This window comes from Mauremys mutica, chromosome 2, assembly GCF_020497125.1.
Source record: "Mauremys mutica isolate MM-2020 ecotype Southern chromosome 2, ASM2049712v1, whole genome shotgun sequence".
NCBI classification, from domain to species: Eukaryota; Metazoa; Chordata; order Testudines; family Geoemydidae; genus Mauremys; species Mauremys mutica.
The window spans coordinates 24,618,181-24,645,276 of NC_059073.1; the positions used below are offsets into that span (position 1 = coordinate 24,618,181).

Sequence of the window (27,096 nt, forward strand, 5' to 3'; positions counted from 1 at the left end):
ATTAGCATAAGTAGTGTTATTATAAATGTGTGCATGCAGTCTACTCACCTGATAATTCTGGGATTTTATTTCGCCATCATGAATTTTGGACACCGGTTTTGCTCTGTTTAAATTATGGAACAGAATATTATGCATCACCCATCAAAAATGTTACATTCTTGTTCTTTGCCACATGCTCAAGAGACATGTTTAGTACCATTTTCCTTGAAACAACTATTTTTAGTGACTAGTTTTGAGATGGGATACTTGGTTTTATATCACCAGCATTCACTTCAAATGTGAGCCCTGGGATATTTCTTGGGGATAATGATACCAAGCATTTCCATATCTCCCCAAAACAGCTTTGTGTTTCTTCACATTTTATCTTAATGCTTAGTATGAAAATGCAAAGAGGGAATGAATGCCAGGAACTGAAAATCTCTGTCTGATTCTTATCCAGTTCATAGATTCGTAGATTTTAAGGTTGGAAGGGACCATTATGATCATTTAGCCTGATCTCCTGCATAACACAGGATATGATATTCTAACTTCATCAGACCTCTCTCTCTGTGTTTGTGTTCATAGATAGATAGATATCCTATACATTGATAGATATCCTGTACATTGATATGTGATATATGTAACCCCTGCTTTCTTGGAGTGGCACTCTGTCCCCCTCTAGTGGTATCTAGGCCCAGCGGAGATTAATAAGTCTGCCACTGGTTTGGCTAACAGAGACATATCTTTTAGCTCAGGCAGTAGAGGTTCAGGCATTAAGTTCCAGATGTCTCAGGTTTGATCCCCACTACCGACACCCCTGGGTGGGTCAGCATGTCTCTTAGCCAAGGTTGTAGCAGGCTCATCAATCTCTAGGGGACTTAAACTGCACCAGAGGGGGACATGATGCCACTCTGAGCAAGCAGGGGTTACGTATATGTGAAGTAACTCTGCACATGCAGAGTATTATATAGCTATAGATATATAGCAGATATAAATACAGGGTCTGATACAATGCTCACTGAAATACATGAAAGAATTCCTGCTGACGACAGTGGGACTTGGATCAGACTCACATTTTTTTCCCAGATCATCAACCATGACAACTCTCAAGATTTCTGTCCTCTTTCTCTAACTTTCATTAGCAGCTTAATCCTGGTCCTCCCTCCATTACTCACACTCTGCAGTGACCTGTATCTGGTGACAATCACAATATACCATGTAGAAGTACAGCAGGCTAGAGATCCGTACTTTCAGCAAGTTGATATTCTAGCCACAGGGTGTGCTGCCAACAGCAGTGCTGTCACCAAGAAGAACAGGATGGGGAATAACTGGAAATGTTGGTGATGCAGCAAAGTACCTTTTCCTTTGCGGCCCTGCAGGTGCAAAGCCACTGTAAGATGCAGTGTCATCATACATGAAATCACCCTCTCCCGCTTCCTGTCCTCCAGACATCTCATGGTGAAGACCGTCACTTTCATCATGCTCACCTAATTAATAAAAAAATAAAGAAAATGTATCCCCTTCTGTCATAGAATCATAGAAATGTAGGGCTGGAAGGGACCCTGAGAGGTCCTCTCGTCCATTCTTCTGCACCAATGTAGTACCACGTATAAAGATGACCATCTCTGACAGGTGTTTAACCTGTTCTTAAAATCCTCCAATGAAGGGGATTCCACAACCCTATTTGGTAATCTATTCCAGTGCTTAATTATCCCTATAGTTGCAAATTTTTCCTCATATCTAACCTAAATCTCCCTTGTTTCAGATTAAGCCAATTACACTTTGTCCTATCTTAAATGGACAGGAAGATCAACTGATCACCATCCCCTTTCTAACAGCCCTTAACCTATTTGAAGACTGTTACCAGGTTCCCTCTCAGTTTTCTTTTCTCAAGATTAAATATACAGCACGCAGGTTTTTTAACCTTCCTCACAGGTCAGGTTTTCTTAATCTTTTATCATTATTGCGGCTCTTCTCTGGACTCTCCAGTTTGTCCACATGAGCATCTTTTTCGAGTTTAGTGCCCAAAATTGGACATAGTACTCTGCTGAGGCCTCACCAGTGCCAAATAGAGTGGAACAATTACTTCCCATGTCTTACATACAACATTCTTGTTAATACACCCCAGAATTATATTAGGGTGGGGTTTTTTGGGGGGGTGAAGGGGGTTCAACTGCATCACGTTTTTGGTTCATTTTTAATTTGTGATCCACTATAACTCCCCGATCCTTTTCAGCAGTACTACTACCTAGCCAGTTATTCCCCATTTTCTAGTTGTGCATTAGATTTTTTCCTTCTTAAGTGTAGTACTTTGTGCTTGTCTGTACTACATTTCATCTTGTTGATTTCAAAACAATTCTCCAATTTATCAAGAATTCTAATCTTGTCCCCCGCATTGCTTGCAACTCTTCCCAGCTTGGTGTCATCTGCAAAGTTTATAAAGAGGCTCTCCACTCCATTAACTGAGTCATTAATGAAAATATTGAACAGTACTGGACCCAGGATTGATCCCTGCAGGACCCCCACTAGATATGCCCTCTCAATTTGACAACTACTCTGACTGTGGTTGCTCAATCATCCGTGCACTCATCTCATAGTAATTTCATCTAGACCCCATTTTACTAGTTTTTTTTATGAGAATGTCAAGTGGGACTCTGTCAAAAGCTTTACTAAAATCAAGGTATATTACATCTATTGCTTCCTCCTATTCACTAGGCCAGTCATTCTGTCAAAAGAAGGACATTAGGTTACTTTGTTCTTGACAAATCCATGTTGGCTATTACTTATCACCCTATTGTCCTCTAGGGATTACAAATTGATTGTGTAATAATTCATTCCAGTATCTTTCCAAGTATCAAAGTCAGGCTGACTGATCTATAACTCCCCAGGTCCTCTTTGTTCTCCTTCTTAAAGATAGGTACTATGCTTACCCTTCTTCAGTCCTCTGGGACCTTACCCATCTTCCATGACTTCTGAAAGATAATCGCTAACAGTTCCAAGATTGCTTTCACTAGTTCTTTAAGTACCTTAGGGTGAACTTCATTGGGCCCCGCTGACTTGAATACATCTAATTTATTTAAGTATTCTTTAACCTACTCTTTCCCTATTCCGGCTTTTGTTTCGGCACCCTTGTTAATATTGATTATGTTAAGCATCTGGTCACAATTAACTTTTTTTTAGTGAAGGCCGAAGCAAAATAGGAGTTAAACACCTCAGTCTTCTTGGTGTCATCCAATATTAGCTCTCCTTCCTGGCTAAGTGGTGGACCTACATTTTCCTTCATCCTTTTTTTAAAGATGTCTGACTCCTTCTTCCATTAAAGATAATAATGAACAAAGCAGTGTTTCCAGCAGGAAGTATATCCTGTAGCCTGCACTGACTTCCAATTGAAGCTCTGCATCAATGCAGGCTGACTTAGAGACTACATCTCTGCTGTATACTGCCATTAAGATAGGCAGAGCACTCAGGCTAACAACTCCCAGATGTAAACTGGAAGAGGTGGGAAGTGAGTCATTTGCCATGAGGAGACATCAGCTCTGAAACTCACTACCTGCCTCTGCGCGCTTGGCCGGACAGAACCCAAATCTGCTATTCTTTGCGGCACATCGCAAAGCTTTTCAGTTTGTGCAGGCTGCCCCCAGCGTGGGGGGCGTTAAGTAGGGGTGAGTGAGTTGTGGGGATAGTTTTAATTTGGGGTGACTTTGAAGGATTTTTATGCAAACATGGTAAATGTTGCAGTTCAGCAACAGTTACGGCACGTCTCCAAAACATGAAGGGCACTGAAGTTGGCTGGCCAACTGGAAACACTTGAAGGGTAAAACTGATGCACCCAAAACCAGAGGACACTTTTGAAAGTGTTTCCTTTAACCTCTCTATGCCTGTGTACCCCATCTGCAAGATGGGGCTGCTAATAATACTTCCCTCCCTGAGAAGTTGTGAAGCTACTACCAACGATGTGTCAGAGGCACTCAGGTAGCATGGTGATGGGAGACACAGAAAAGCCTGTAAATACAAGGGTCGGAAAACTTGGACATGGAGGCATCTTCATAAACATTGGTATGGTTCTGATTGAAGCCGAGGACTTCAACCTCAACTGGCCTAAATTGGCATTGCTCCATTAGGACCAGCTGCACTGATTTAGCCCTAAGGGTCCCTCTCTACATTTTTCTTTTGTTCTGCTTCTGCATTGCTGCAGTGTCATGATCATTGCCCCTGTCCTATTGACTCTAGCATGTGCTGTTTGATTACTGCACTTTATTGCTTTACTTTGTTTACTTTGTAGGCTGAAACACTCAGAATTCTTTTCCAGCTGGGAACGGCCATGTGCCAGAATTATATTCTGTCAAGAAAAATCTTTTCAGTTTCATTTTATCAATAACAAATTTTAAATAATTTTGTTATGGTTTTCCTTTAAAATTTCCTTATGCTATCTGAGCAGATATTTTTGATCAGCCACAAATATTGCCTTGTGTGAATTCACTGATAGAAAATGAAAATGATTCAGCCAGTGGAACATAATCCCGCAGCATACTCTTTCTTTGATACATCTTGTGAGCTCCAGCAGGAGACAAAATCCTCAATCAGAACCGAGAAGGAACCTGCTGTCATGTTAAGAGATTTCTCCCTTAGTCCAGATGTTTAGTAATCAAGGGCACTAATGATGTGTATGAAGATGCAACACAGTGATGTAGATGTCTAATGGCAGAATCTGCTGTATTAAGCAGTTGCTGAAACATGAGTGTTTGCATGGAAAAGTGCAGCAGATTTCACTAATGAAAGCAATGTAACATATTGTAAAAAAACAGGACCACCTAGGAACCTAGTGGTTATTGCTATGCTGCACACCATGCTCCCTCAGAACTACATGGCAGTAGTATGGACAAAAGTCAGATCTTTCTGCTCCAATAGCTCAAGCCCTTGCCATGTGAGCTAAAGGAGAATCGCCTTTGGTGTAGCAGCTGTCAGCAATATAGTGTTTATGACACACAGTAAAGTACTTCTGTTTCTTTACAATAGAGGGTCATGGTATACATACGTACCTGACAGTTCTTTATTGTATAATAATTCATAGATTGCAGTAAACACACTGTAATCCACATTTTAAAAGACCCCACAGAATTCAAGGCATGACCTCACACCTAGGATTTGTGAGACTCAACTAACCCCTTCTGTATGGGATAGCTGGTGTGCTGGAGGTGAAAGGGAGAGCTATTGGAATAGGAGAGTAAAGTAGTGGGGGAAGACACCTCAGAGAATTTCATGTGAGTTTGGAAGAGAGAAGTGCAGTAGGAAAAGGAGCAATAGGAACCTGTGTATATTTTGGATGCAAGATCCATGTATTAGATAAAATTTTAATAAGTATTTAAAATGACTGGACTATAATTCTATCTCAGGCTTCCGACAATCACACAAACCACTAAGTTTTTTCCTCTTGTGATTTACAACTTCTGAATGGAATCACAGTGACCTGAATGGAATTTCAAATTTCCTGTAACTTAATCAATATCTATCTAGAAAGATTGAACTGTCCAATACTCAGTGCTTCCCTAAAGGAAAAATGGTTTTGACCATTTATTTCTATAACATTAGGCTAATTTCAGATGCTATAATCTGCACTCATATGATCTCTAAGTGCCTTTGACCAAACAGCTAATCCTGTAGGAGTAGGCTGTCTTTATATTTAGTTAGGACTGATATGGAATTTACTGCCCATTTTATCATTTCTTAAACCAATAGTTGTAAGGCTCAATTCAAATGCTTTTACAGGTGAAGTTAGGGATAAAATAATCTCACCCTTCTTCTCTTTTCTAACCAAGTGTAATATTGATTTACTAGGCCTTACCCGCTGCACCTTTGTTTTCAATAATTAACCCCTTCTCGCCTTTTTTCTTCTTCTTCAGCTTTATGCCAGCAAACAGCCCCTTTCTGAAAAAGAAGGTAAACAAAATCATAGCAAAGACAGCTTCAAGTTTTGTTCTACATAGACATCCAATTTCATTTCAGCAGCTGTTCAAAGGGAATGTTAATATCCAAGTAAGATTGTTTGTTTATATTCCATTTCCCCTGCTACAAAAGTAATAAAAGCAAACAAGGAAACTTTTTCTATTGTGTTTTTGGGCTTTATTCTGGCTTCATTATATTTTTGAATTTACGAACATACAGAGCAATATATTTATTTATTTACTTCTTACAGAACGTACTGGTCACTTTATTTCAAACAAAGGCAACCAATCAGTGGTCAAGAAAGGAAAGCCAAGCTAAGCTTCTATTTCTATTGACTTCCCACACAACATAATTACTGAGCAGGATGAGACCAAAGATGCATTTGCTAGTTTAAAAGCATCTCGGCAGATTAAGTTTACAGGTTCCAAGTCAAAAGCAGCTTTTCAGTGAATTAAAATCAACATACAATGTTTGTTTAGGCCTACTTCAACCACCATCTTGTCGGCTGCGCTGCTGCCACATCTCTTGCTGCAATGGCCTTCAGTGGCATGAAATGCAATACAAAAAAGGCATTCTGCATGGAGGGGACTCAGGGCTCAATTCTGCTTCTGATTAAGTCAATGGCAAAACTCCCACCGACCTCAGCGAGAGCAGGTTTAGGTCCCTGGGTTGAAACAGTTAAAGCAAAAGTGCTAAACCCCATTCTCACAGCTCTGGAACAGATCCAGGTTGTGCTTTCAGAGTTTTGTTCTGTTTCCCTTTTTTCTTTTGTGTTTCCGTTTTCATGGCACCACAGCCATTTAAAATGCGTATCGAACTGGTTTTAAACATGGAAGAGAAAGCCAAAAGCTCCTCAAATGTCATAGAAAACGCTTTCTGCTGAAAGAATATTACAGTATTTCCTCCCCTAGCAAGGTTCAACAAGGGTGAGGGGAAACGTAAACCAGCCACCCACCCATTTCTGGCTACATGACTCCCCAGTACTCTGTCCCATTTATTATTAATTATTTGTATTGCAGTAGCTCCTAGGAGCTCCAGCCTGGATCATTGTGCTTGATGCTGTACAGACACAGAACAAAGACAGTCCTTGCCTTTGACAGGGTGTACCAGCCCCGCACTGGTGAGGGGAGGATTAAAGAACTGCTCTGGGCCCAAGAGGCCACATCCCCCTACCTCTGCTGGGCATGCTACCAGTGGAGGGAGCAATTACCAGGGAGCAACTCAGCTCAGTATGGGCTGACCAAGGAGAGACCAACTGAGTGCAGCAGCCTCCTGCCGGGAAGCCTCCAGGACTCAACATTGCCTGGACCAAGCCCTGCATATACCAAATAAATAAATAAGGACTGGGCCCTATCGCTGAGCAGCTAGAAATCCATTGACTGCAGGAGCTGAGGGCGATGATTTGCTGTTGCCAGTGGAAGAGACTCCAGAGATGGATCAGAGGGGAATGCAGGAGACACCCTAAGTCCAACCTGGGACGACATCGGAGGGACTGGAACAAGGGTAGGAAGTGACCCAGGGAGTAACCCTGTGTAAACCATGCCTGCTTGGTGTGGCATTCTGTCCCCCTCTAGTGGCAGCTACAACAGCTAGAGATTGATGAGCTTGCTACAGCCTTGGCTAAAAGATGTGTCTTTTGGCTCATGCATTAAGCTCCAGAGGTCCCAGTTTGATCCCAGCCAACAACGACCGGGGTCTGTCGGCGTTACATGTGCTTAGGGGTATCAGGCCCTGAACCCTGTCCAAGGGCCACTGTTTTGAAGGGCCAAGGTTTGGAACCCAGTGGAGTAGGATGGGCGCGGGTTCCCGCACCTCATCAGTGGGACGACACTACCCTGGAACTGCTAGGCAAAGTGGCTGTTGGACTCTTGCCAGTGGGCGACACTACCGTGAGCTATTGCCACTAGGCAAAGCAGCCTTTTAACTCTTGTGATTGGGCCATGTTATCCCAAACTATAACTGCCAGGGAAATTGACCCTTGGACTCTTGCCGTTAGGTGTTATGCCCTGGAGTATCACCATTAGGCAGTAGTGCTGGCCTGGGGCACACAGGCAAACCCCACACAGTGCCCCAAACAATTTACAATCTAAGTAATCTTGGTGTAGTCCAGTCAAATGTTTCAGCTTGCTAGGTCTTATCTCTATAATGAGCCATGAAAAATAGGTCCAAACATTACAAACTTTGGAGATGTTTTCATCCTGAGCTGCGCTGACAACCTCTAACCATTTTTCCACTGCAGTAGGACACAGATTTTCCTGGAACAAAGCATCTATCACTAGTTCATTGTCAACTGCCTCATTTAGTCCTCTTCTAATCAAAGCCGTCCATCTAAGGGAGTGGTGTGTACCACATGGGCCAGAATTTCAGAAAAGTGTGCATGTGACTGAATATGCAAAAATGTACAAACTTTGCAAACCTAACTTGTGGACACAACTGTAGCAATTATATATGCAGTTGCAGTGAGCACATGTACAAATTCATAATTGCATGCACAACTTTCTGAATATCTGCCGAAGAGATAAAACAGGTGTCAAAGGCGTATAGACAGAGTTTTGCATGGCTCTGTGAGTTTATGATGGCCTGCTTCAAAATCCTATCTCTTCCTGAGCTTATTTTTTCAAATGCTGATCATAGCTAGATGCTGACTCCAAGACTTCTCTGTCCCAGTGCAGCATTGGCGTCCCTATAACATATAATAAATATTCAGGAACCAGTCTTGTCAGGAAAAAAGGTCCAGAACATTTTATTAACTGTAGAAGCACTCAGCTCAGTCTAAGTCTGTACAGGCTTCTGGAAAAATCTCATTCACAGTGGCCATGCTCCAAGCCTTACGATGGGCATTCACATAGTACTCCCATACTATAGATCTAGGAATGTATAAGCACGCTCATAAGCATGATGTCAGCTCATCTGCATAATCACTCCCATGTTACTAACTTGATACCTATGCTACACTTCTGTTCCAAGGGCAGTGGTTAAGGATGGCCCATTTTCTCCCATCCTCTATCTGAATTCCAGAAGTATACAGATAATTACATACAAAAATATATTTTAAAAAATGTTATTTAGGCTGCAAAGTCAAGCACTTGAAAGTTAAGAAGTGCCAGATTTATAGATGTCTGTGCAATTTTTATTCAGCCCCCTTGAGCGTCCAACTTTTGCAATAAGTGAGGCAAATGTCTTGTGCAAAAGAAACTGTGATTAAGTTGTTAAATTTTATAATGTGCATGCACAAAGGTGCCAAATTAATGTTGCACGGGCAACTGTATGTCTGATGTTTCCTAACTTTTAAGTGCTTGACTTGGCAACCCCAATAATATTCTTTTAACATAGTTTTTGTATGTAATTTCCTAGATTTTTTTTAAAGGAAAAAGATTTTTAAAATTCTAATATGGACAATTGTATCAACCTTCCCATCATGCATCATCATTCAAGGTTTGAATAGATGCTTTTTGAAAAAAAAATCTATCAAAAAGCAGTTTCCAAGGAAAGTTTGTGTCCACCCTACTGAAGAGACAGCTGCAGCATCTTTGGAACACATTGCAGTGTAACATCACTGGTGCCAAACTGTGAATGGCTGGAGTAAGGATGCATGGACTCATGGTCCAAATGTTGTATGGCTGCCAAAGCCTTCACCTCCTGACTTGTGACCCTTAAACTCCTTCTGAATGAACACAATAAAGACACTACTCTAACATTAACCACTAGTCTCACACTACAAATAGTCACCCAGATGTATCCTTTACTAGTAACCTACAGAGAAACTGAGAGCCTTAAATGGATCCTAAACTGAAAACTCAGGGGTATGTAGAGGCTGAAAGTGTGAGTGTGGAGGTACACACGTTCACTGACATTTCACCAACCCAGAAGAAGGGGTGAGCAGCCAGACTGGGGGCAAAGCCAGTTGAAAGACAATGGAGCACCTTGGTGCAGACCCACAATCGGATGGGGTTTCACAGCCAAAAGTTTCATCTGTGTGACCAGTTCAGAGGAAAACTATTTCCAAATGCAGGGGAGAGGTCAAGAAAACAAATCAGCCACCGTGGGGAACTGACCTAGCAATTTTTTCTAGGAAAGACATGTCAGACCAGATGATCATAGTGGCCCCTTGTGGCCTCAGAATCTGTGACTATGCCAATCACTCACTGATGTCTGTTACATAAAAACTAGTTAAATTCTTTAGAAAATATTGCCGAGTGAAATTGCTGGAAATTGTATTAGCTCAGCGTGAGAGAGTGATCTCTGTTTCAAGAAACGAGATTAGGGCTGGGGAGGAATATCAGTGATGATTTTAGCAAGTGGTACCTGCAAACATTTTCCTCCTTAGCGTATGCTAAATATTGTGTCCCAGGAGTGCATGCACTCTAGAGAGAAGGGTGGTGGGATGAGGAATCTGTTCAGTGGTTTTCCCATTGAAACAAAAATTCCTCTCTTCAAAACCAAGGTGGAAGCTAGAAACAGCTGGCCAAACAGATTGATCCCAAGCTGCACTTTGCAGGAAATCTTTATACTTCGTTCCTGAAAAATATATACTGCGTACACTCAGAATATAGCACAGCGTTCAGCCTAGTTGATCTGAAATGGGGTGCGTGGTGTTGGAGGGAGTGAAGACCTTTCAGGATTAGTTAGAGAGGTAATTTGAAAACACCTGACACTTGGCATAAACTGATGCATTCTATTATAATATATGGAATGAGTCATAAAACTCCTCCCAATGGGAGGAAGGCAGGGCTGCCCAGAGGATTCAGGGGGCCTGGGGCAAAGCAATTTCGGGGGCACCTTCCATAAAAACGTTGCAATACTATAGAATACTATATTCTCATGGGGGCCCCTGCAGGGCCTGGGGCCTAGGGCAAATTGCCCCACTTGCCCCCCCTCCCCCGGGAGGTTCTGGAGGGAGGAAAGGAGAGAGAGATGGATAAATAGATTGATCCAGGAGGAGGCTCTTGTGTACTGCTTGTCGCTAATAATGTATGCAGTGTAGTTGTAGCTGTGTCGGTCCCAGAATATTAGAGAGACAAGGTGGGTGAGGTAATATGTGTTACTGGAGCAACTTCTATTGGTGAGAGTGACAAGCTCTTCAGCCACACAGAGCTCTTCTTCAGGTCTAGGAAAGATACTAATTATTACTAAATTATTACTAAAATGTCAATTCAAGACCAGCTCTCTGTGTGCATGCATCTCACAATGCAGTTTCCCCACCCCCAAAAAAAGGATATCACACATTCCAAGGCAAAAATCTGAACTCCTAAGAACTTAGTGGTCAGTAATGAGGCTTGAAAATAATTCATCTGACGAAGTGGGTATTCACCCATGAAAGCTCATGCTCCAAAACGCCTGTTAGTCTATAAGGTGCTACAGGATTCTTTGCTGCTTTTACAGATCCAGACTAACACGGCTATCCCTCTGATACTTAATTCAGATAGTGTTAACTTAAGCCATCTTGAACAATGGCAATGCTGGTCAGGTCTTTCATTGTATATAAAACAAACACAGTAGAAAATGAGTATGTCTTCTTTTACTCCCCTTGCAGGAACTTAGCCCTTGTCTACATTACAGGGGAAATTCGTTAATAGCGTAACTCAAAACAACGTAGATTAGATCTACTTCCACAGAGTCCACACTACAGGATGTTGATGGGAGACACTCTCCCGTCAACTCCCCCTATTCTTCGCAATCCAGTGGAGTACAGGAGGTGACGGGAGAGTGATCTGCAGTCGATTTAGCGGGTCTAGTGAAGACCCGCTAAATCAACCGCCAATGCATTGATCACAGCTTGTCAATCCCCCAGTAAGTGTGGACAAGCCCTAAGTATGCAAACTGCTATAGGAAAAAAATATTTTTTCACAAAAAGTACAGTCTGAATCAACTAGGGAAAAGACACAGACGTCTAAGAGGTAAGTGGAAGTGATAGTTGCTTAAACAAGAGAAAATGAATTTCCTGGCGCCTCCAAGTTCACCTAATTAGGAAGGCAATGTTACTGAAAACTGGAAAGGCTGTCTGGTCAGACTGAAATGTATTTATCTCTGAGATAGAGGATTCAGTCCAATAACCAGACCCAACAGGAATCTCAGCACTGCTGCATCTTACAGGCATAATGCACTAAAAATGTATGGTTCCTTCCATGTGGACCTAATGAAAACTAATTAAATGCTAAAATTTGAACAGTATCAGCAAAACTATAGTGCCAGGAGAAATCAGATGATGAACAAACCAGACAGCCACTGTAAAACTCAGTTGAGAAATAAAGCAACCCTTTGCAATTTTTTTTTTACAGTTCTCAGACAGATTAATGATAGAACTGAAGGAGACATAACCAGTAAAACAGAAAGAACAATAATAAAGATCAGTGGTGAAACTTCTGGCTCCACTGAAGTTAAAATTTGACTTCAGTGGGGCCAGGATTTCACCCCTTGATTTTAAATCTACCACAAGCAACCGAGATACAGAACTGAGGAAGCAAGCAATGTACATTTGCAAGCATTTGATCAAACTGAAATGGCAAGAACACTGAAATGTTTCATTTTTGTCTACATTTTTCATACAGAAAAAAAATCGTTTACCAACCTTCTTCATACATAAAATCTCTCTCAGATATTCATTAACTCAGAGGGCATTAAAGTAGCTCTATATAACTTGCTAATATGGGGAAAGAATGGCACAAAGCAGATTGAAAGTGTTAAAGCATGTCTGGGGGAAAGGGATTCAAATTAGGTTTAGGGAAATCACCTATGTCAGCCATATACTACGTGAACATAGTCAGTCCTGAGCCAAAATATCTAACGCCTTTTTTAATAATGAAATACAGCAAGAAAAAGGTACACTTCAAAGACTGGGAGAGATGATGATATCAGTAAAGTCATTCCAAAGCTGTCTCAGTTACTCCTGAGTAGATTATAATAGCCTAATTTGGTAGCAGCTATTTTAATGATTCGGGAGTTAGTTGTTTGGGCAAGACCACTGGACTTAGATATGCCAGCTGCAGACGTCTATAGCAATTAAAAGTGTCTGCAGTTCAGTTTATGCTCATGACTAAGACCCTACCAAATTCAAAGCCAGGAAAAACGTCACAGACTGTGAAATCTGATCTCCCACCATGAAATCTGGTCTTTTGTGTGCTTTAACCGTATAATATACAGATTTCATGGGGAAGACCAGTGTTTCTCGAATTGGGGGTTCTGACCCAAAGGGAGTTGAAGGGGGGTTGCAAAGTTATTTTAGGGGGGTTCATGGTATTGCTACCTTTACTTCTGCACTGCCTTCAGAGCTGTAGGGCCACAGAGCGGTGACTGGTGACCAGGTGACCTGCTCTGAAAGCAACACCCTGCCAGCAAGAGTACAGGAGTAAGGGTGGCAATACCATACCAAGTCATCCATAGTTCTGTGATGCTGCTGGCGGTGGCTCTGCCTTCAGAGCTGGGCTCCCCGACTGCAGCTGCTGCTCTCCAGCTGTCCAACTCTGAAGGCAGTGCCACAGCCAGGAGCAGTACAGAAGTAAGAGTAGCAATGCCACAACCTCCCCCACCCCCAAACAATAACCTTGCAACCCTCCCCACAACTCCTTTTTGGGTCAGGACCCCTACAATTACACCACCTTGAAATTTCAGATTTAAACAGCTGACATGAAATTTGTGATTTTTAAAATCTTATGACTGTGAAATTGACCAAAATGGACCATGAATTTGGTAGGGCCCTAGTCATGACCTTTAATCTTTTTACAGGTTTTCTCAGATCCCAAGGAAGGTAGATGTGGCAAAAGCAGCATCGTGGGGGAGGGGAGGGAGAGATCAGATTTATAAACAGTATGTAAGAAAAAAATGTTATTGACTTGTTCCGTGTGACCACTCAGAAGTTTATCTCCTCTTTTACACAAAGTTTCATAACATTATGTTTTGTCCCATCAGTTATTCACTCCCATCTGCTGCCACCAACACAGGGCATGTGGGTGTGTTTGCCACCTCTTAGGAAGATTTTTTTTTTTAAGGAAACTAAAAAAAGGCGACAATCTGTTCAGATAAGAACAGCTTAAAATTTCAGGGGTCCTTATATGATCGTCACCAATATCCTAGCAAAGTCTCCAATTTCCCAACAATCTCTCCTGTTCTGGTGAAAGAACACCAGAACAAAAACTAACGCCATTTCTGTTCTTTTAAACAAACCGCTTGCTCTGGGGAGAGACGACCAACATGGAAAAGAGGCAAAGACAGAGAAGAGGTTGAAAAGTGAGATTATCTGACACTTCAGGGACTTTTAATCACTAAACATAAACGAAGGGACCTATTTTCCTTCTACTGCTGATCTATTCAGCTTGTAACCAGCCAGGGCGCTGAATGGACACTCTGGAGATAGAGTCGTCACTGGAGGCACCTTCCTCTTTACATATTAATATTCTTCATCAAAGAGCATTGACAAGCCTTTCTAGATGGTGACGATCAGAGACGCTTACTTTCAAATACTTAATACCTTCCTAGAGCTCAGTCAGGGATGGCACATCCCCTTAAGCACCGACTAAGTAGACAGAGCTGCTAGCACATTTCTGAACTGGTGCACTCATAGCTGGCACATGTACAGTCGTGCCCATTGTTAGGATGGCATTGCAAATTATCAGACCTTTCTGACCAGGGCAGAAGAGTTGTACCAATGTCATCTCCTGTCCAGGAAATAACTATCTCACAATGGTGACTAACGCATTTAATGCTCATGCCTTGTTATAATTGATCACACCTGTGGACACAGTACATGCCATGAAAAAATACCTAATCAGTAATGAAAAGCAAAGCAGCAAGTTCATAGGATCTTTTGGTGGCAAATAAGGCACACTGTACTGGGAAACTACAAGGAACCTGGAGGGATCACCACCTGGGATGAAAAGATAATTAGTTCATTCTCCAGGCCTTTCCAGTCCTTGGCCTCTGCTGAGCTTATCAGCAAAGCATGACACTGCGTGCCCCCTAGGATGGTGATTTTATCATATTATTTATTATTTGTATTGTGGTAGCTCACCAAGGACTCAGGATTTTGACCCTTTTGTGGTAAGTGCTGTACAAATACTGAGGCAGACGTGGTTCTTAGAAGCTTGTTTAAGGCAAGATAAAACAAGTGAGAGTAACAAAACAAAAGGAGGGGTAGGGGAAAGGAAGGACAATGGCAGTAATATACAGTAGAACCTCAGAGTTACGGACACGTGGGGAACGGAGGTTGTTCTTAACTCTGAACAAAATGTTATGGTTGTTCTTTCAAAGATTTACAACCGAACATTGACTTAATACAGCTTTGAAAATGTTCTATGCAGAAGAAAATGCTGCTTTTAGCCACCTTAATTTAAATGAAACAAGCACAGAAACAATTTCCTTCCTTTGTCAAATCTTTTTTCTTTAAACTTTCCCTTTATTTTGTTAGTAGTTTACGTTTAACACAGTACTGTACTGTATTTGCCCTTTTTGTTTGTTTGTTTTGGTCTCTGCTGCTGCCTGATTGCGTGCTTCTGGTTCCAAATGAGGTGTGTGGTTGACTGGTCAGTTCGTAACGTTGGTGTTCTTAACTCTGAGTTTCTACTGTATCATGTGTTCCCATAGGCTACTTATGTGAACAACTTGAGGGTTCACAATAACTTGACATACTTTGTTTAAATCAGATAAATACCAGAAATCCCCACTGATCTAGAAACACCTGCCCATTACAAGGTGGATGGAGACCATCAACTCATTTAACATGAGATACTTACTTAGGGTAGGTCCATACTTACCCGCCGGGTCGACGCGGAGAGTTTGACTTCTCGGAGTTCGAACTATCGCGTCTAATCTAGACGCGATAGTTCGAACTCTGAACATGCTCCCGTCGACTCCGGAACTCCACTACCGTGAACGGCGGTGGCGGAGTCAGCGGGGGAGCCGCGGACTTCGATCCCGCGGCATCTGGATGGGTGAGTACTTCGAACTAAGGTAGTTCGACTTCAGCTACGCTATTTGCGTAGCTGAAGTCGCGTACCTTAGTTCGACCCGCCGCACCCCCCACCCCCCCACCCCGTAGTATAGACCAGGCCAAAGACTGTAATCTTTTTGGAGCAGGGACTATTTTTGTTCTTTGTTTGCACAGGGCTTAGCATAATGGGGTCCCAGTCCATAACTGCTGGGGCTCATAAGTACTACCTCAACAAAAATAATAAATGCAATAATAATGGGACACCAAACACTCCAACAGATGAGTAACAATTTCTGATCATTACCCTCCTTGGATTTGGGCCAGTGACCTAGAAAAGGGAGGTTCCAGATGCCATTACCAAAGCCCTAAGTCAACCAGTCCTCCAGATTAGAAGGTTTCACTACTCCCTTTCCTTGAAATGTACACACAAACTGTATATTGCACTGCTTCCCCGTTAGCTTTTTCCATGCTAGCTTCCACATTATCTTGCCAACTTTCCAAAATGATTTATTATGCCTTTTCTTTTTCATGTAAGCCTTACCTTTCACAGATGCTTTCTGATTACATCTGGCACTGTATGATATTCTCTCAGAAACCGGATAATTACAATTTGTGTTTCAAGTTAGAAGACAGCTGGAAAAATTTGTTTCAATCTTGTTAAGAGGTGGGCAAAAGAGTAAGCCTTACTAAAAATTGAAATTACTTGGAGTTTTCCCTTGTTAAACTTAATTTCCCCTTCTCATCAAATTCTTTATGAGTTTATGCCTTAGACAAATTAATATGCAAGGACAGTAGCTGCAGGAAAGGCCACATGTAGACTTCACTTCAATACACATCTAGGGTATCATTTTGCCATTGCAGCTCACATGAATAGACCTGCAATTCACAAGTACGGCTGGGATACAGAAGCCATTTGATCCATCTGCAGCAAATGAAAAATGGAATCCTCTACAATGGTTTCAGAAAACAGAGGTCTGCAGCTTGGAAGCTGAAGAAGAACGGCGCAATTCATCAATGACCTACAGTTCCAGTGTGCTGGCTCTGCTGGAACAAAAGGTCTGCACGCCCAGTGGTTCTCGCCACTGAGGAAATCCGCTGGCATAGAGAAGAACCTCACTGGCATAAGGCCAGCACAGATATCTGCCATCTCCCCATCACTTTGTCAATCCCCAGTTTAGGAAGCATGTAGGGGGCATGGCTAGAGTACTGCTGTGCTGCAGCTGTTCGTGACTGCGGGAACAGCTCTATGAGGCCCACAGGCAGTTGGGCACAAATTAGGGCAGCCCTGAGACTTCTCTTACCAGTGCCAGGGACTGACCTGGCTAGTCCCAGAAAAGCCACCTTTCCCCACACCCTCAGACTCTGCTCCAAGCAGATCTTGGCCACCCTTGAGAACAGCTTGATCTTGATCACACTTTATTATTTAACATAATTTGTTGCGATAAAGTAAGCTGACCAATGAATGGGATGCAGTTGAGTCAAGCATGCCCTGAACAGCCAATGGGATACATGTGTGTCCAGTCCAGTGTCGACTGAGATAATCTTGCTATGACGGGAACACGGACATTTTGATGTATTTATACATCACTGACATATTTCAAATGGGTTGATTTCGGTTTATTTTCCGGAAATCTCCTGAAATTTGACTCTGTAAGGATGTATGGTCTATCCAGTAGTGGCTCGGAGGCTTCACGAGCGCATTGTAGAATCATAGAATCATAGAATCTCAGGGTTGGAAGGGACCTCAGGAGGTCATCTAGTCCAACCCCCTGCTCAAAGCAGGACCAAACCCAACTAAATCATCCCAGCCAGGGCTTTGTCAAGCCTGACCTTAAAAACCTCTAAGGAAGGAGATTCCACTACCTCCCTAGGTAACCCATTCCAGTTCTTCACCACCCTACTAGTGAAAAAGTTTTTCCTAATATCCAACCTAAACCTCCCCCTCTGCAACTTGAGACCATTACTCCTTGTTCTGTCATCTTCTACCACTGAGAACAGTCTAGATCCATCCTCTTTGGAACCCCCTTTCAGGTAGTTGAAAGCAGCTATCAAATCCCCCCTCATTCTTCTCTTCTGCAGACTAAACAATCCCAGTTCCCTCAGCCTCTCCTCATAAGTCATGTGCTCCAGCCCCCTAATCATTTTTGTTGCCCTCCGCTGGACTCTCTCCAATTTATCCACATCCTTCTTGTAGTGTGGGGCCCAAAACTGGACACAGTACTCCAAATGAGGCCTCACCAGTGCTGAGTAGAGGGGGATGATCACATCCCTTGATCTGCTGGAAATGCCCCTACTTATACAACCCAAAATGCCATTAGCCTTCTTGGCAACAAGGGCACACTGTTGACTCATATTCAGCTTTTCGTCCACCGTAACCCCTAGGTCCTTTTCTGCAGAACTGCTACCCAGCCATTCAGTCCCTAGTCTGTAGCAGTGCATGGGATTCTTCCATCCTAAGTGCAGGACTCTGCACTTGTCCTTGTTGAACCTCATCATATTTCTTTTGGCCCAATCCTCTAATTTGTTTAGGTCCCTCTGTATCCTATCCCTACCCTCCAGCGTATCAACCACTCCTCCCAGTTTAGTGTCATCTGCAAACTTGCTAAGGGTGCAGTCCACACCATTCTCCAGATCGTTAATGAAGATATTGAACAAAACCGGCCCCAGCACCGACCCTTGGGGCACTCCACTTGATACCGGCTGCCATCTAGACATGGAACCATTGATCACTACCCGTTGAGCCCGACCATCTAGCCAGTTTTCTATCCACCTTACCGTCCATTCATCCAGCCCAGACTTCTTTAACTTGCTGGCAAGAATACTGTGGGAGACTGTATCAAAAGCTTTGCTAAAATCCAGAAATAGTACATCCACTGCTTTCCCCTCATCCACAGAGCCGGTTATCTCGTCATAGAAGGCAATTAGGTTAGTCAGGCATGACTTGCCCTGGGTGAATCCATGCTGACTGTTCCTGATCACTTTCCCCTCCTTTAAGTGGTTCAGGATTGATTCCTTGAGGACCTGTTCCATGATTTTTCCAGGGACTGAGGTGAGACTGACTGGCCTGTAGTTCCCTGGATCTTCCTTCTTCCCTTTTTTAAAGATGGGCACTACATTAGCTTTTTTCCAGTCATCCGGGACCTCCCCCAATCGCCATGATTTTTCAAAGATAATGGCCAATGGCTCTGCAATCTCATCGGCCAACTCCTTTAGCACCCTCGGATGCAGCGCATCCGGCCCCATGGACTTGTGCTCGTCTAGCTTTCCTAAATAGCCCCGAACTACTTCTTTCTCCACAGAGAGCTGGTCACCTCCTCCCCATACCGTGCTGCAGAGTGCAGCAGTCTGGGAGCTGACCTTGTCTGTGAAGACAGAGGCAAAAAAAGCATTGAGTACACTAGCTTTCTCCACATCCACTATATGTTCTACTATTACTGCCACTATAATTGACCCTGTGGAGAATGAAAAACAAAAGAACTCGAGAAGCTCGAGGCTGTGTGTGGGCTCTGTGAAGCCCATACCTAGTACAGATCCTATAACAGTCCCGTACATTTGCCATGACTTGATATAAACAGATGAATTTTCTTTGTGTCTTTGCTAATTCAGTCAGGATTTACGCAGAATGTAATGCACAAGAATACCAGGTGGCCAAGATTGTTTCTGCCCTCCCTAAAACTCTCTGGTGCATGTGCTTTCCACCAGCTGGGCGACTTGGGTGGAATTCACTCTGGAGCATGGTCAGCATTAGGTATATGCACTACTTAAATCCTACTTATGCCTAATTTTGAGGGATTACGCAGGACTGTTTGGCTACTCCCACAAGGTCCTTTCTTATCAGAAGTAGCTATTGGTGAGGTGGCACTTAAACAACGTTTTTGAACCATAAAAAAATATTTAGTTCATGAAATGACCAAAAGTTTTGGTGAAGCTCGTATATTAACCAGCCCTAACTGCTACGCTCCCAATGGCCTCCACTAGATTTGCCTGGAAAAAAATGTAAAAAAAGAAAGAAAAATTCACTTTCTTCACACACATTTATGTGAAATTCAGTAGGTGAGTCTGGTTTTGTGCATAGGGTTTTTTAGCTGTTTTAAATTCTGACTCTTTCAATCAAAACTTAACTTTCCATGGAATTTTCCAATAAATCCAATAACATTTTATTACAGGAATAATCATTAATCTGTCTGTGCTGAACAAATGCAAATGAAGGGAATGTAATTCTCACATCAATACATATTTCCTAAAAAATATTTTTTAAAGGAAGGCTCCTAGCTTCCTTAATCATTTCCCAATATATAGTGCTCTCAACAGGAGGGAAATTACAGGGGAAAGTAAATTATCTCCCTAATTTAAACGGATCATTTCTAAGAGTAAAACTTAGTTACTATAGTAAGAAGGAACTTTAATATAAAAAGTAATCAACTAGAAATTATAATGTAAACATTATTGGTTAATTCAGTAACAATTTTCAACAAACTAGTATTCCATTCATACCACTAGAGAAAGTCCCAGGAAAGAAATTCACTGTATCAAATTCATCCATTCTGTTCTGCCAAATGGAATTCAGGATGCATCTTAATAGAGGGTTTAATGAAGAGTTAATTTCATGCTTCTTTTTCATAGAATCATAGAGGTTAGAGAGAGACATTACTTGTTAGCCCATAGAGTAGATTTTAAAATGTTTTGTCCTACTATGATTCGATAGTAGGATTTCCTTTGGAAACTCATAGACTCACAGACTTTAAAGCTCAAATGGGACCATCATGATCATTTAATCTGACCTCCTGCACATTATTGCACAGTCTAACAGATCTAGCCATCTTCCTTTGCTCATTTTCATCTCTCCTAATTCTACACCACTTTTGCATTTTGAAGGGTCAAAGGATTTGTCATATTAAAGATTTAGCTCATTCACGACACAACACACCAAACCTATATGATGTCCAGGACAGACTCAACCAGATACATATCAAAGGGAATCACTGAAGATCATTTTGGCCAGGTGCCAAGACCACTTCTGAATGGAGGTCTTCCAATCCCCAAAGTTTGCCTGCATCTCTTGTAGCTGGATTAATGCCTTGGATCCTATTTGACGGCCTATTGTTTAAAATTAACTGCTGTACATGTGCATGCACCAGTATTGGAACTAATTTTTATTAGATACACAGTGATATGTTCCCATATATTGCATTTGAACCTCTAATATCTAATCATCAATATAATACCATCAGTGATGTCTTACAGGTCAGCCACTGCAATCATCTGATTTCATCTGTGCTATTTGTCTAAACATTTACATATTTTTAATAACTGACATCAGATTTGACAGTTGAACTATCAGGTTTATTCAAAGCAACCTTGCTAAATGGATCATTATTTGCTTCCTTTGACAACCTTAAAAACACACTCTGGCTAATCTACATGCTTTGAAAGGGTGTCAAACTATATCACAGATGATTTAAAATCTAAAAATATGACAACACTGAAAAGACCTCAGAGTTATCTGTGCTATAAGATGGAGGAATTCTTCCCCCTGCCTGCTGCCAAGCCAGAGTATCCAGGCTTGGCTGAGACTTAGGGGCCAGGCCACTGAATAACATTAGCACTTTCCCAAATGCTCAGGCATGTGGCCAGTAGATCTGTGTAATCCCCAACCACCAACCCCTTCACACTGGCCCTCCACACAGTGGACCTCACCAATCTTATTGCAAGGTATGGCTCTCTGATGCCACAGACAAAGAGACAAGATTTACCCCTGTATTCACAGTCCTGTTTCTCTAAAATTCTTCCTGTCCTGTAGGAAGGCAGCAACTTTTACAGGAATGCAATATTTGTAATATATTATGTTACAAGGTATATTATAAAATGGGCCAGATCCTCAACTGGGATAGAGCAGTTTTACTCCATGGAATGCAGCTATATCAATTTACACCAGCTGAGGCTCTGGTACATTATATACAGACACATACACACAAATTCACAGAGAGAGACAGATTATACACACAGGGCCCGTATCTCCACTTCCTTGCACCTTATGTAGTCATTTACATCTGATGTGGGTGTAAGTCTTCACCATCCCAACCTCAAAAAATTGTACACTGACTTTGCACAGGTGTAAATGACTGGATAAAGTGCAAAGAACTGGGGAACACGAACATATAAAAGAGCAATGGCAATTACTACTACTTGGTGTTAATTTTCAACCTTACTAATTGCACATAGCCAATTAAACAACATTAAGGGGTTTGCTAGGTTTCCTTTCCTTCAAGGAAATTTCATAAGATTTAACTAGCTGAATAAAAATCAAGCCCTGGAAGAAATCCTTGAGGCTTTTAGACGTACCTGTGGGACTGTGGAGTACTTTCTGAGGGCTCCATCCTGTTAGAGAATGTTTTTCTTGCAGTGATTGCCTGTTACATTCTGAACATACTCCCCACCTCATATCTGTATTTATGTTTCATCTACTTGCATGTATAAAATGCAGTGACAGGTTAGTCAGATTGGTAAACACTGCACCAGGACTAAGAACTATGTGACTGTGTAAACATTAACTCTCCTTTAGTCTACTGAAATCTTTGTTTACCAAATACTACAGAAAAGAAAAGAAAAGAAAAGAAAAGTCCGCCACGTAATGTTTTCTAATAACATTTCTGAGCCCAAGGGATAGTAAAAATTGCCCATCCTATTATAGCCAAGATTTACAGAAGTGACTAGTGGTTTTGGATGCCTCCTTAAAAGGGCCTGAATTTCAGGAAGTGCTGAGTACAGGGCTGGATTTCCAGTTAGGCAGAGTAGGCATGTGCCTAGGGGCGCAAGCATTCTAGGAGCGCCTTACCTCTCTGAAACTGTGTGCAACACGGAGGTCAGCTGTAGGTGGAGGAGCACTGAAGATGCTGTGCCTATGGGTGCGTAAGGTGTAAATCCAGCCCTGGCTGAGGACCTGCCCTCTGAAAATGAGGCCCCTTTAAGGTGTCTTACCTTGACTTGGGTTATGCCTTTTTATTCTATACAGAACTTAGGGCCTTCACCACCATCTTCCATCTTTGATGATCTCTTGTGGCTTCTTCCCATGTCATTTTGATAACTTTCAATTCTGCTTTGATTGTGCATTTCCATATTGTCCTTGATCTACTTCTTCGCCTCTCTCCCTGGGGATTCCAATCCAATGCCTTTCTTGTCATGTTGCTCGTGTCTTTCGTCCATGAGTGTCCAAGCCCTCTCTATTTTCATTCTGTAATTTCCTGTCCTACTCGTTTCTGTTTTGTCCTGTTCCAAAGCTCTCTGTGATTTTTTTCTGCACATCTAATACTAAGAATTTGTCTCAGGCAGATATTTATGAAAACTTCAAGTTTAGATAGTAAACTGTTAATAAGTCTCCAATTTCATTGCCATACAGTAAGACAGACTTTAAAATGGTGTTAAATATTCAAAGTTTGGTTTGGTGGACAAGGCTTCTATTTCGCCAGATTGGCTTCAAAGTTACAAAGGCATGTCTGGCTTTTGCTATTTTGGCTTTAACATCTTCATCTATTCCACCCTTTTTGCTTACGATACTGCCAAGAGATGTGAAGTGTTAAACCTCTTCTATGTCAGTCCCAGGAAGTGTTATGGGTGTTTCTTGTTGTGTATTGATTTTCATGGTTTTCATATTCTTGGTGTTAATTTTTAACCTTACTCATTGCACATAGATCTGAAAATCGTTTGTTTTTGTTGAATGTCTCTGTGGGTATGAGACAGGAGATTGATGTCTGCAAAATCAAGGTCCTCTGAGTGGCTGTGTGAGAGTCCATTTTATACCCATTGGTCACTCTGTGGTGTCTCTTATTACCAATAAGAAGATTATGAGTGACAAAAGACATCTTTGTCTGATGCTGGTAGCATTCTCGAATGGCTTAGTCAACTGGCTATTATGCATTACGTGTCATGTCCTATTTTTATAGAAACTGTGGATGATGTTAACAAATTTCTGGGGGCTCCCACAGTGGCATAGCAGCTTGCATAAGACCATTCTATCCACTGCATTCAATGATTTTTGGAAATCTATGAAATGCATATAAAATGGTGACTAACATTTGATCAACAGTTCTATGGTGATACATAAGGTTACTGTCTGATCTGTGCATGATTTCTCCTCCCCGTCAGTGTTGTAGCCTTGAATCTACTGCTTTCTTTATTCTGCCCAGGATAATGCATGTAAGTACTTTACTTGGGATGGACAGCAGTTGAATGCTCCTCCAGTGCGGCTTCACTATATAACCATTTTCCCACCCATTTGATATTTATTCTTCTTCCCATATCTTTTTGCAAGAGGCCTCTAAAAATTCTTAAATAGGTATCCAAGAATGGAGGCATCCCAAATCACTAGTTCCTTTTTAAAATGTTGGCCTGTGTTGTGTCTTTCTGCAATATAAATTTGATAAATCAGAACCCAACATGCAATATTAATTTCAATTAAATATTGGAATATAGTGAGTGGTGCACACACATTTAATTATTTAGATAACAAAAAACATCCTTTGGTTTTCTCCACCTTGTCTTCCATCAATCACACCCATGACATGCCCGCCATTCCCTGACTGAGGATCTGGTTGATGCTTCTTCAAGCATCACTCAGAAGGCATTGAGAGAGAGGGAAGGGCCCCATTTTCTCCTGCTCTTCCCTCAAGGTTGTTTCCACAGCATTCCCAACCCTTGCCAACCCACAGAATGAGGGAGTGAACCATGATGCTAAAGAGGAACGGTTTACTGGTGTAAGGCGGGGAATGGTCCCACTATTGTGGGGAACTTCCCTGGCTTCTGCACTGTCCCAGTGGAATCAGATCGCAAAAGGATCTGGCTTCTTGCCCCAACTTCTTTTACTTCAATGTCTGCCTGACTTCAAGGACTCCTCTTTCAATTTCCCGCGTATCAGAGTCCTCGTAACCCTAACAAGGCTGGGCCCAGTATTCCTGGGAGGCTTAATCCGTACTTTTATCATGGTCATTTAGGACAGGAGCTAGGGTGTCCCCAATCCAGGATACTCTCTCCTCACCGGCCACTTCCCTGATCCACTGATCACTAGATTAAGTTTAAACCAAATACTATCGCTTAAACAGCAACTGTAAGAAAAATACAGGAAAAATGGAAAAGGTTAAAGGAACAAGGGGCCCTGCCCTATGGCCACAGGGAAAACCATAAACTTCAATCTCTGCAATTTAACATCCTGCAATGTGATATGCGAAGGTAGCGTACCAATGAGTTAAGTGGGATCCATCCTTGGGCATCACATTGTAAAATCAGTGCCTAAGCCATCCAGTCGTCTATTTCACTTATTTATCTCATGAGTGAGCTGCCCACTTACATTAAAAAGAGAAGGCTGAACGTTGGGAGAGATGGACGTAAAAATTATAAGGGTCATCAATCCCCAGGCTTTGGGGTGTACACTGATCACTAGCTGTGGTGAGGAAGAAATCCCGTGGCTAACCTCATAGTACAGTAACTCACATTAAGATGAATTTTTGCTAGGGTTACACCTTTCTCTCTCTGAAGCACCCTTCACTTCTGAAGGAAGGATATTAGACCAGATGAACCAGAGATCTGATATGGTCTCTACTATGCAATTGCAGGCTGGAAATATGACATACGTTTTTGAGAGTCAGGGTAATTATCCATTGGAACAATTTACCAAGGAGTCGTGGGGATTCTCCATTACTGACACTTTTAAAAATCGAGATTGGATGTTTTTTCTAAAAGATCTGCTCTAGGAATTATGGCCTGTGTTGTACAGGAGGTCAGACTAGATGATCACAATGGCCTCTTCTGGCCTTGGACTCTGTGAATCTATGCTCTTACTTCACTGAAATGGGACAGAACAGCATGTTCTATTACTAACGTCAGTGCTTGCATTTCCAGGTCTAGCGGGCAATCTGAAGTGCCGAGGCATAAACCAGACTTTGGTGAATCTCAGAAAGATGTTTGTTTTTATGCAAACCAGTTTAACCATCTTTATTCATTACACAATAATGAATCCTGTGGCACCTTATAGACTAACAGACGTTTTGCAGCATGAGCTTTCATGGGTGAATACCCACTTCTTCGGATGCAAGCAGTGGAAATTTCCAGGGGCAGGTGTGTATATATAAGCAAGCAAGAAGCAAGCTAGATATAACGAGGTTAGGTCAATCAGGGAGGAGGAGGCCCTGTTCCAGCAGCTGAGGTGTGAAAACCAAGGGAGGAGAAACTGGTTCTGTAATTGGCAAGCCATTCACAGTCTTTGTTTAGTCCTAAGCTGATGGTGTTAAATTTGCAGATGAACTGGAGCTCAGCAGTTTCTCTTTGAAGTCAAAGAGTTTAGGACTAAACAAAGACTGTGAATGGCTTGCCAATTACAGAACCAGTTTCTCCTCCCTTGGTTTTCACACCTCAGCTGCTGGAACAGGGCCTCATCCTCCCTGATTGACCTAACCTCGTTATCTCTAGCTTGCTTCTTGCTTGCTTATATATACACACCTGCCCCTGGAAATTTCCACTGCTTGCATCCGAAGAAGTGGGTATTCACCCACGAAAGCTCATGCTGCAAAACGTCTGTTAGTCTATAAGGTGCCACAGGATTCTTTGCTGCTTCTACAGAACCAGACTAACACGGCTACCCCTCTGATACACAATAATCAAGATCTAATAATCTCTCTTCTGCAGTCCTGTTCTCTCAGTACAGCTTTAACCTTCTTCACCAGCTGAGCAACCTACATGAGTGACAACGATATCTGGAATATCAGCCAGTAATAAACAAGTGCAACCACATAGCCCTCCTGTTTGCATCTTGATTATATAAACATCCAGTAGACAATAACATCAGTAGACAAGATGCCACTGACATATAAATGGCAAGTTACAATATTGTTTTCTCATGCTCTCCCTGTCTGCCTGTATCTGCCTTAACCTGTCTTATACATAGAATGTCAATTGTTCGGGGGCAGGGACTGTATTTTTGTTCTGTGTTTGGACAGCACCTAGCACAACGGGGTCCTGGTCCATGACTAAGGCTCCTCAGTGCTACTGCAATACAATTACATAAATAAATTAACAACAACAAATTAGATGTTTTAAAGAAAACAAAACCAAATCACTTAATCTCTCTGTACTTGCTCCCCTGTAAGATGGTGATAACACTTCTTTTCTACTTAGGCTGTAAGCTCTTCCAAACAGGGACTGTCTCTTACTATGTGCACAGACAGGGGCTGGCATAGCAAGGCTCTGATCTCATTTGTGCCTCT

General features: G+C 42.1%; 1 protein-coding gene across 2 annotated transcripts in view; it reads right to left on the bottom strand.

Annotated features, from left to right (window-relative positions):
• FER1L6 (fer-1 like family member 6) overlaps positions 1-27,096 on the bottom strand; it is a 176,123-nt gene that overhangs the window by 95,748 nt on the left and 53,279 nt on the right. For both annotated transcript variants that reach the window (XM_045004365.1, XM_045004364.1), the window contains exons 4-6: positions 5,822-5,904; positions 1,337-1,466; positions 49-103 (exon numbers count right to left, since the gene is read on the bottom strand). In XM_045004365.1, coding sequence (XP_044860300.1) covers positions 49-103; positions 1,337-1,431 — 150 coding nt within the window. In that variant the 5' untranslated portion in view covers positions 1,432-1,466; positions 5,822-5,904. The remainder of the gene's footprint in view (positions 1-48; positions 104-1,336; positions 1,467-5,821; positions 5,905-27,096) is intronic.